Source organism: Schistocerca nitens, chromosome 12 (assembly GCF_023898315.1).
Source record: "Schistocerca nitens isolate TAMUIC-IGC-003100 chromosome 12, iqSchNite1.1, whole genome shotgun sequence".
NCBI lineage: Eukaryota > Metazoa > Arthropoda > Insecta > Orthoptera > Acrididae > Schistocerca > Schistocerca nitens.
This window is the reverse complement of record NC_064625.1, coordinates 28,922,675-28,933,409: the sequence shown is the minus strand read 5'-3', so window position 1 is coordinate 28,933,409 and position 10,735 is coordinate 28,922,675. Positions and strand designations below refer to the sequence as shown.

Genomic DNA, 10,735 nt, shown 5'->3' with positions numbered 1-10,735 from the left:
GCAGATATCAGAGATATTATTGTGAAATCATGTGTCGAAAGGTGGGCGAATGGAAGATCTTCAGGTGCAAGATCATTTATGTTATTTAATTTTGTGTTAGTAAATGTTCATTACTTTAGCACATAAACACGGTGGAAATTAAGGCGTCATGCCAACTACTTACGACGTTTGGACATATAATTAAAGAAATCTCGTTCAGCGTGTGGAACGGAGGCAGTCGTCTTGATCCCATGAGAGTTAAATTATAAAAGGCTAGGATTCTGATTGAATCCTGAAAAAATAGTGAAGAAAATAATGTCATGGCACGCCAAATGTTGTGTGTAGAAGAAAATACTGCGGGCTCTTCCTGCGCTTAGCAGTTGTGTATTTTGCGTTTAAGGTTATGTGGGATTTGAACTTTGAAGACGGAACATCTAGTTAAGTGATATGATTTTTCGCAGCATTATGCTGCGTTCAGTTTCTATGTCTAGTTGGCGCGGATTGCTAAGAGCAACTGCTCTGCCTTTGACGAGGCTTTCTAGTTCCTCGGCAACGGCAGCAACGGGCCCCGTTGCAGTCCCCTGCGAAGCCGAAGACACATCAGATAAGGTACGTTCCGTAAGACCGTAAAACATTTATTAGCTATCAAGAAATCAATCTCTCTTATGTAATATTAATATAATAATATCAGTCCATGTTCACCAGTACCTGTGCTGTATGTAGCAACCAGAACACCATTAGCTGTGTGTGTTAGTTTTATTTAATTGCAACCGGTTTCGGTGATGGGATCCACTATCTTCAGGCCGTTCTGAGATACACCTCTTGTTGAAGTTGATTGCCGCCGTCACAAGATAAAGCTGATGAAGGTAACAGTAGCAATCTACTTCAACAAGATATGCATCCCAAAAGGGGCTTGAAGATGGTGGATTGCACCACTGAAACTTGATGCTTTTACACTTAGTTGATGGTGGTGGTGTTGCTATGCTGAATGAACCAGGTGTTGTCCCATTTCTTATTACAAGATGGATGTACATAAATACCAATTCTAGTACACTGTTTTTCTACACATGTACATCATCAGATAACATCCCGTCTGTGAACACCATTCTTAAGTCTCTAGTGCCTTGTGTACCCTTTTTGAACATGTTCGTGTAAAAATCCTACAGACATTTAGCTGTAATTCCTTTTAAACCAACATATTCCTCTTCTGTGCCTATTTCCCATGTCTATTGGGATCAATTCTCCTAGTCTTGTTACACTATTCTGAATTCACCATACATAAATGTTTTTACAGTTGTGTAATTTATTTCTGCAGTTAGTGTTTTATGTTTGCAACTATTACATTCAGGATAGCCTAATAACAGGTATATTAGGGGATTCTGTGTAGTCTGGACATGTTATCAATATACCTAGTTTCGTACATTGTCCCAAGAATATTTTATGATGTACTGTACACCAGAGATTCTGAATGTAGAGTGTAGGTCTGTTTCTCTTTAGCGATTGGGCGTACTCATCAACTGCTCCCTGCCTCTTCATGCCATTTATATGCTCAAATAATTTACATGGTTAACTAGGTTATTTTCAAAACAAAACGAAAATCTGAGATTGCAATTAATAATATCTGCCAAGTTAAAATGTTCATATTTTTCCATCCAAACTCTGTAATTTCCTTTGTGTCTGTATTTACTCTATTCAGGATAACATGTTACGGTCTGCCTGCCAAAGACATTCTCAACCCAAACAAATTCTTTAGCTAGCTCATTTCATTAATTGTCTTTTGTAGATGTTAGTGCCATTCATTACTCAACTGAGAAACTTGCAGAATACAAACAACATTGTGCATTTAGTGAAGTGGCTATGGTAATCTTCTGTTAGGACATTATGTGTGAAGTTCATGAGAGAAGTGTCACAGAACAAGAGGTAGTTATCACATTACACGTAATGTTCCAATCACAGGTCTAATGAACTACATGAGTCATTGGTATATTGTATGATATGTGACATCATTTGTTATGTAGTGGTTTACACTGTTTGCATTTGTATGTTTCAGTTGTGGATATCATACATGCGTGTTGTTCACAATATGTCATTTAGTCCTTGTGGTTCAGATCATGTTATTTTCCAAACTCTGTACATACAGGTCTAGTGGAGACAGTGAGTGTATTGATATTTGTGATACTTCAAGAGGAACATTCGATAAATGTTAATGGCTGCTGTGATGTCACATTTTGCTATGTATTTTCACAGTCTGGTTGCTAATTGTTGAAGCCAACGTATGTGAAAGCAAAAAAATCCTGTTTTTGGTGGCAGACTGATCTGTAGCTTAGCCCATTTGAAAAATCACACTTATTAATGTTATAGTTACAGTGTTCTTTACGAGGTTCATTGCGTGTTTCCTATGCTACTGCTCAAGGCTGATGGGTAGCATCAAACATTTCTCTTTATCTTTCTATCTGCTTGGACCATTGACCATTTGCATTTTTGTTTTAAATGGAGGTTGTGGTGAAAGATGTGTTGCGTATCCGAAAGTCTGGATTAGGTTTGGAAGGTGGTTTTTTACTTGTGAGTTGGCAAAGGCAACTAATGTGATAGGAGAATCGGAAATACGGAAGCGACCCATCCCGCCCGTCTGCTTTGACCCATGACGTCACAAATATGGCGGAAACGGTCATAAGCCACAATTTCAATATGGCGCATATAAAGTCGTTATGTACACATTATGAGGACAAAAATACATGGAAAAACAAGCACACACACATTCCACAAAAAGCCTAATGACACTAACAGGACAAGTGCGGGAAATAGGGGTTTTTTGGGTGGGGACAAACTAAATAGAAATTTAGACACCCATCCCCATACAAAACCACGCAAAAGAAAAAAAAAAAAAAAAAAAAAAAATGACATCACAAAGCTCCCCAAATACCACTAAACACAATATCATCTGGAATCTGACACTTCCCTTGATCTATATAGCTCTACAGCAGCTCCTGATCCCAAAAATTGGGACCGAACACTTCCTTTGACCTATATAGCTCAACAGCTGCTCCCGATCCCATCTACCAATACAAATACCGCCACACATTGGGATCGAACACTTCCCATGACCTATATGGCACTACAGCAGCTCCCCATAAATTGGGATCGAACACCCCTTGACCTATATAGCTCAACAGCAGCTCCCGATCCCATTTCCCAATACAAATACACTGGGATCGAACACTTCCCTTGACCTGTACAGCTCAACAGCAGCTTCCGATCCCATCTCCCAATTCAAATACCAACATGCACCGTCACACATTGGGATCGAACACTTCCCTTGAGCTATATAGCTTAACAGCAGCTCCCACACATTTGGATCGAACACTTCCCTTGACCTATATAGCTCAACAGCAGCTCCCGATCCGATAAGTTGGGATTGAACACTTCCCTTGACCTATGTAACTCAAAAACATCTCCCAATACCAATACCAACCTTCACAGCCACACATTTCAATGAAACAATTCCCTAGACCCCAACACACAACACATACACTGAAAACAAAACAAGAAAAACTTACCACAAAAAAGTTCCAGCGCCACAAACTAGGTTGGCCACCACAATCTCACACACACACACACACACACACACACACACACAAAAACCAACCAACGAAAAAATACTCAACCAAAAGAAAGACCCGACCCACTCACACCTCAACCCCCCCCCCCCCAACCAACCCAACCTCCCCCCTCACCCCAAAATAAAAAACCCACAAACAAAACCCTAATGCAACATAAAAATAATCCCAATCACACACTACAACTCAACAAAAACTTCAACAAAATAGATCCTCCACAACTAAAACACAAACCAGCACACTTCCCCCCCCCCCTCACAAACACTCTAACACGAAATAAACCACCCACCCCACCCTGAGCCGCAGCCACCCACCCACCTACCCAGACCACCCTAACCAACCACTTTCGGCCTATACATTTTACTGACAGCCCTTAAGAAAACCTGAAAAACACAATAGCCCTCAGGGACACTCTTCCGCCAACAGTACTCATCTAAATGAGACTGAAGGTTGGAAGGACGCCTCTTCCCCCTCCCAAGAACTGACTTAACAGCCCCCCACATCCCCTCTATTGTATTGGTGCAAGCCCCCGTCTCATAATTTTTGAACTCTAAGCTATGGTTAACTACTAAATGATGGAATCCCCTCTCACCCAACCCCCTATACGAAGAAAATGCATCTGAAACTACTGTGGACCCTGGTTCTATGTACTCCTCAATTAACCCCACTAATTCGGCCTTAGACCTCCCTTCCACAACCCTAAAAACACATCCAGAACACCCACCCCCCGGAACAACAGTCCTCCACACCTAGGGACCAACCACAGACTTACCCCTCCCATACTTCCTTTTCCCAAATTGTGACTCGTCCACCTCCACAACAACCTCATGCCCATGCCCCCCCCCCCCCCCCCCCCGTCGCCAGCTTACCACTGTACTTAATTAACTCGGAACACACTTCACGGCAAAAAGGAAACCAATCAAGCACACTCCTCGCACCAGTCTCATGCGCACAAAAACTGTGTGGGGATCTATAACAAAAGTAATAAGTCACCAGTACAATCTTGCGCATGCCCAACGTAGACTTCTCGAACCAGGTACCGCCCTGTATGGAACACCAAATGTCGTCTTTCCGACAGCGCCACATATAACCATCCCTGCCCCGAGAGGCCAGAACTTTAGCCAAATTCATTTCTTTGCCGCAAACACAGCATTTGACAACCTCGGCAATTAAGCCGAAAAGCTGCAAAAACTTAATGACCTCTAAAGGGGTGTTCCCCATTATAGCCCTCAGACGCGCACTGTTAATTTTGTCTGTCATATCCATTCCTGAACAAAAAACAACAACCGATTAAATTTAATAAAAATACCACACGACGTACAGCGAACAACACTAAATTAACCTTCACACAAAACCACAAAATCGTTAACTCACTGAAACAAATTCCACTTCAAACACACTCGAACAATACTCGATAATGAGCAACAGCAAACTGAGCCCATTACACCACACAAACGAAAACCCTGAACATACCAGCAGAGGGCACAACAAACCACAACACGACGACATCTACAAACACGCCACACTCACAAACCAAACTCCGCACCGTCTTGACGTCACACACCACAACACCCTTACATCACGGCTCAAAGCCGACACGTGGGATTGGACACTTCTGCCAACCCGGAGAATCATTGTCTTTTATACATTAAGCACTCTATTACTTCATTTATGTCTCTGACAAATATTGCTATTTTCACACAGTAGTCTGATGTCTTTGAATTTTTAATATTTTTGAAGCGTTTGATACCAGAATATCACTACCCAAATTCCTGTGAGGGTTTTGTTAGTTTGTCAGTTTTTGGTTACCCAATTTCTCGGGTTATTAGAGATGTCATCCATTGGTCATCTATTTCTGTTTGTATCTCTGCCTTGTTAATGACATCATTGATTTATTGGCACAGTGCTACTTTGTTTACCATCTCGTATTCACTACTTGCTGTCATTTTGTTTTAAAATTTAGTTGTTCAAAATGTAGAATTGCATTCATTGAAGAACCTAGGAGATCACAAATGTTCCTACATACCTCTCTTATGAGACCTCAATAAGAGAATTATTGTAAATACTGAAGTTTTGAAGATAGATGAGGCAAAGTTTATTCCATCTTCTGCCCACATTATGACTGTTATTTTCTGGTAGGCGAAAGGGATTATCCTTGTAGGCTGTTTCAAAGTCTGAAACGTAACTCCCGAAAGCTATCCTAGTCTTGTGGTCCAAGTGGACAGAGAAGTACAGGAGAAGGGCATCTTTAAATGTCAGTTATCTATTAGTTCTCAGTTGTTAGTAGTTACATGGTAACATTTTTGAAATCATGTTTCTGGGCCTCTGAATAAATGTGACGTGTTTTGCCATAAGCACTTCACCTCAGTTTATTAGCAGTAGCTTCAGTGGCCTGAAATGTATACACATTTTCACTTACTGTATACCTCCGAATCTTGGACAACTCCGAATGTAAGATGGTCCCCCAGTGTTCAATAAGGAATTACAGAGAAACATGCATACACATACCAGGTTTATTCTGAATACTTACAAATGGTTACCTTATTACCGGGAACTCAAGGAGACAATAAGAGTATTGGTATACAGAAAATAAAATCAGATAAAGACCTCCATTAGTCAGATACAGATGCCACTTAGCCCCTCTTAGTGTAATGGTCCACAGAATCTGCAGTGTCACTGTTGTGGTTGTCTTGCATTTCTTTCCATGCTAGATTATCTTCACACCCATGCATTTGTTACACAGCACTTCTTAAAGACATTCACATTTGATGTACTAGATATTTGTGTGTCCAAGCAGTCTGGATCCATTACACAACTTCCTGGTAGGGTTCGGACTTGACTATCATGAAGTAACCAGTTGCTATACAGCTGTGTCAGCTGGTCTTTAAATTGCTTATTCACCACGATGTCTAACACTTATGGTTGTGAAGTCGTACCTCCTGGAATGATGACAAGATCTGTGTTTAATTTCAAGATTTCTGTCTTCACTGCTGGTGTCAGATGCCCCATGAAAGCATCAAGGATCAACACCCCACAATTATTTATAAGAGCACCTGGTCTCCTGTACAGAGGTTGTATGGATCTAATCTATATCAAACTTATCAGTCATCCACCCTTTTCTGTTGCAACAAAATATACAAAGTGGCAGCTCTTTCTTTTGTCATAGTTTTACGATTGAGAATGACATAAGGTTGCATTTTATTCTGTCAGCAAGCACACATATCATCACGGTGATTCGTGATTTCTCATTGCCCGTAGTGTCAACCAATACACTTTTGTCGCTTTTCTTTTCAACTGTTGTACAGGATGCAATCACAAAGCAAACAGGTGCCTTGTCAGCATTTTCAGTTCGTGCTGAGAGGTAAGCACGTTCCTTTCTCTGTCTTATAATGTGTCACTAATACACGACAAACTTCTCACAGATAGCAACAAGTCCAGTGTGTCGCATCATCCTTATACCCCACCCAAACCTAGCTTTAAATTGGACACCACATTCCTGTGCCAGTTCACATGCTTTATTTCATATGACATCGTACGAAACGGCTATTCCTTCTTTTAGTTTCTCACGCTCAAATGCCACTAGCTCAGTTTCAGTTTTTTCAAAATATCCACACTGTGGGCCACTGAAAGCTTTCCTAGTCAACTTCGCATTTTTCAAATGTACTTTGTCCTTTTGCCATCTCGAAATATGCATCATAGTAGCACCTGCATCCTGTTGAAAATTTCAATGTTGGATCGCATTGCTCCATGATATGATCCATTACATGCTTTACTATGCAGTTTAGAAGCGGAATTTCGAAAGTAAAACAACAACCAATTAAAAAAAATTGCCACAATAAACACATCCTTCTATCATACAACAATCCTCAAAGCGCATGTGTACATTCGAGGTTAAAGCAGTAGGTGTGGCAGGAAGCTGAGGTACAGCTTAAGTTTGAGGTTCCATACAGTAAAGAAAAGAAAAGTTCTGTATCATATGCCACAAATGTGAGACAACCCTCTTCTTCTGGGCATTAAATTTTGGGCAAAAACTTTGTCTTGGTTCAGAGATATACAGTACATGCAGCTCTTAATTTACATATCCTGTTGTTTTTGCTTGGTTTGTTGCAGTCCTGCACACTACTCTACTCTGTGTGAACCTTTTATATCCGAGTAACTATTGCAACTTCCAGCCATTTGAAGGTACTTACTCTATTTGTCCCCAACATTCCCTATCATTATCATACTGTTTCTCCCTTTATGCCTCAGAGTGTGTCCTATCAACTGATTCTTTCCATTAGTCAAGTTATGCCACAGGTTTCTTTTCTCCCCAATGCTATTCAGTACCTCCTCATTGGTTACATGATCTGTCCATCTAATACCAAGCATTTATCTGTATCACCACATTTCAAAAGCTTCTATTCTCTTCATGTCTGAATGGATGTTCCACGTTTCACTTCGGTACCTTCATAAAAGACTTCCTAACACTTAAATTTGTATTAGTCATTAACAAATTCTTCTTTTTCAGAAATTATCTTCATGATACAGTCAGTATGCATTTTATGTCTTTTCTATTTTGGACCTCATCAGTTATTTTACTGCCCAAAAAGCGGAACTCATTTCCTAATCTAATTCCCTCAGCATCGCCTGATTCTGTTTGACTACATTCCATTCCCTTGTTTTACTTTTGTTAGTATTCATCTTATATCCTCCACTCCAGACACTGTTCATTTCATTCACGTGCTCTTCCAAGTCGTCCTCTGTCTCTGACTGAATTACAGTGTCTTCAACAAACCTCAGCATTCTTATTTCTAGTCCTTGAACTTTAATTCCCTTTCCAAATTTCTCCTTGATTTTTTTTACTCCTTGCTTAGTGTGCAGACTGAATAACATTGAATATAGGCTACAACATAATCTCACTTCCTTCTCACTGCTTTCGTTTTATGTCCATCAGCTCTTTATAGCTGCACTCTAGTTTCTGCACAAGTCGTAAATAACCTTTCACTCCTTTTATTTATCCCTGTTACCTTTAGAATTTCAAAAAAGATAGTCTGCTCAATAACTGTCAAAAAGCTTTCTCTAAATCTGTAAATGCTATGGACTTTCTTTAACCTGCCTTGTGAACTAACTCAGAGGGTCAGTGTTTCTTCATTCTGTCAGAACTTTCCTTACTATCTTCTCACAGTATCATATATTCCAATTCATCTTCATCTACTGTCCACCTTGATAGCTGAGTGGTCATTGCTACAGAATGCCATGGTAAGGGCAGGGTTGGAGATTTTCTCCACCCAGGTACTGGATATTGTGTTGTCTTCATCATCATCATCACATCTCATCTCATCGCGTGCTCTATCATCTACACTGTGAGAACAACTAAATTATTGTTTCTGGAGGGCAACTTGAATTCGCATGCATAATGACCTGAGTGCCCATCTTCAGTGTTAATTAGCTCCAAAATGGTGAATCATATGGAATCTTTTTCTTAACAATTATCTCTCAGCGCAACTTACACTGCAACATACTTAGAAACTTATCAGACTGTTTCTGGCCACCCTGTATATTGCTGTCACCTTTCAGCGTCCCCTTCATTGCTTGCCACCTGAGCTCTTGATATTCATACAGTTCCTTTTTTGTTTTCCCTCCCTCCCTCCCCACTCACTCACTCACTCAGCCCTTCCTGCTGGTCCATTTTAGGCATTCTGTAAATCTCATTTCCTAGATGAACAAGAATGTGTCAGAATCAGAACTTTTTATGGCAATGGAAAAACTGAGAGATTGTTGGATCATGTAGCTTTTCACCAGATTTGGCACCCTTTGACTTCTGCAACTACAAATATACTTCACAGTTGACTGCATGGTATGTGACAAAGGGTACTTTGTACCACTATTTGTCATTTTCTGTCCTGTTCCAGTCATGTATTGAGGGGGGAGAAATGACTTTCTGTTTGGTTCTGTATATGCTCTTTCCTCTTTTATCTTATGGCTATGATCCCAGTGCAAGATATACAAAAGCCACAGCAAAATTGTCTCAATCCTTCTTCGAATACCAATCCATTAAATTGGGTAACAGTGTTTCACAAGAACAATGTCACCTTCATTTCAGTGATTGCCATTTAAGATCTCTGAGCATCTATGTTAGACTTTCGTGTAGGCTACACTGAACTGTGATCTTACCAGTTCTTCTTGAGATTAGTTTGTTGTCTGCTGTTGTACCTGGTTGATAAGTACCCCAAACATTGGAGCAGTACTCTAGAATTTGTCATACTAAAGTCTTGACTGCTTTTTCCATTTGCAGAACTCTGCCCACAAACCAAAGTCCGTTTTTCACCTTCCCTAATACTGATCTTGTGTGTTCATCCCATTTACTATTGCTATTCAGTATTACTTGTAAGTATTTCAATGACATGACATGCTCCTCCAGATGATTACTGCTAAACTACGAAGAAGAGAAACGAAGTACAGTGTCAAAAGGGCGGTTCACCCCCCACCCCCCTCAGTTTCCCATGTTGCGCAGAATGCTTCTCCAGGGTCTCATTTTATATAGACGCTTGAAATTTTCTCTGGCTTTAGTGGATCTAAAACTGAAATGAATCCTCAGAGTCTTTGTGGTATCACGACAAAATAAAATACTCTCAGCTATAAAGCTGCTACAATTGAGTGTTTAGGGGCTGATGACTGTGACAGCTGATGAAAGAGAGAACTATAACATGAGTGTTACGGGTTGGGTGGAGAGAGGATTAAAAGAGAAATGCTTGTCTTTGTTCCAAGATTCTTTCTCAGGTAAATAGATTTGTAGAGAAGAGGGAAATATTTATTTATTTTCTGTGTCTGATTAAGTAAGTTGTCTTCAGAAAATTGTGGGCCAAACAGCTTTGCTATTAATTTTAAATTCATGCCTAAAACAGTCCCTTAGGCTGTGTCTAGGCTATTTCTGTGCAATTTTCTCCCTTCTTTCCTTCCTTCCTCCCTTCTAAGAATGGTAGTCCATCAAAATTTTCAGGAGAGCTTCAGCTCTCCTCAATATTTCGAAAGCAGAAGAGAGGTACTGGTGGAAGTAAAGCTTCAAGTGTGGGTCGTAAGTCATACGCCATAATAGATAGCTCAGTTGATAAGAGAATCCTCTGTCAAAGTCAAGATTCTGGGCTTGAGTCCCAGTTTGG

The 10,735-nt window shown here is 40.3% G+C and overlaps 1 protein-coding gene across 1 annotated transcript in view; it reads left to right on the top strand.

The window, feature by feature from the left end:
• The first annotated feature begins 15 nt into the window (after positions 1-15).
• The window catches only part of LOC126215199 (FAST kinase domain-containing protein 4), an 86,825-nt gene continuing 76,105 nt past the window's right edge, over positions 16-10,735 (top strand). The window contains exon 1 of the mRNA XM_049941864.1: positions 16-588. Within this exon, the coding sequence (XP_049797821.1) occupies positions 427-588 (162 nt within the window). The 5' untranslated portion in view covers positions 16-426. The remainder of the gene's footprint in view (positions 589-10,735) is intronic.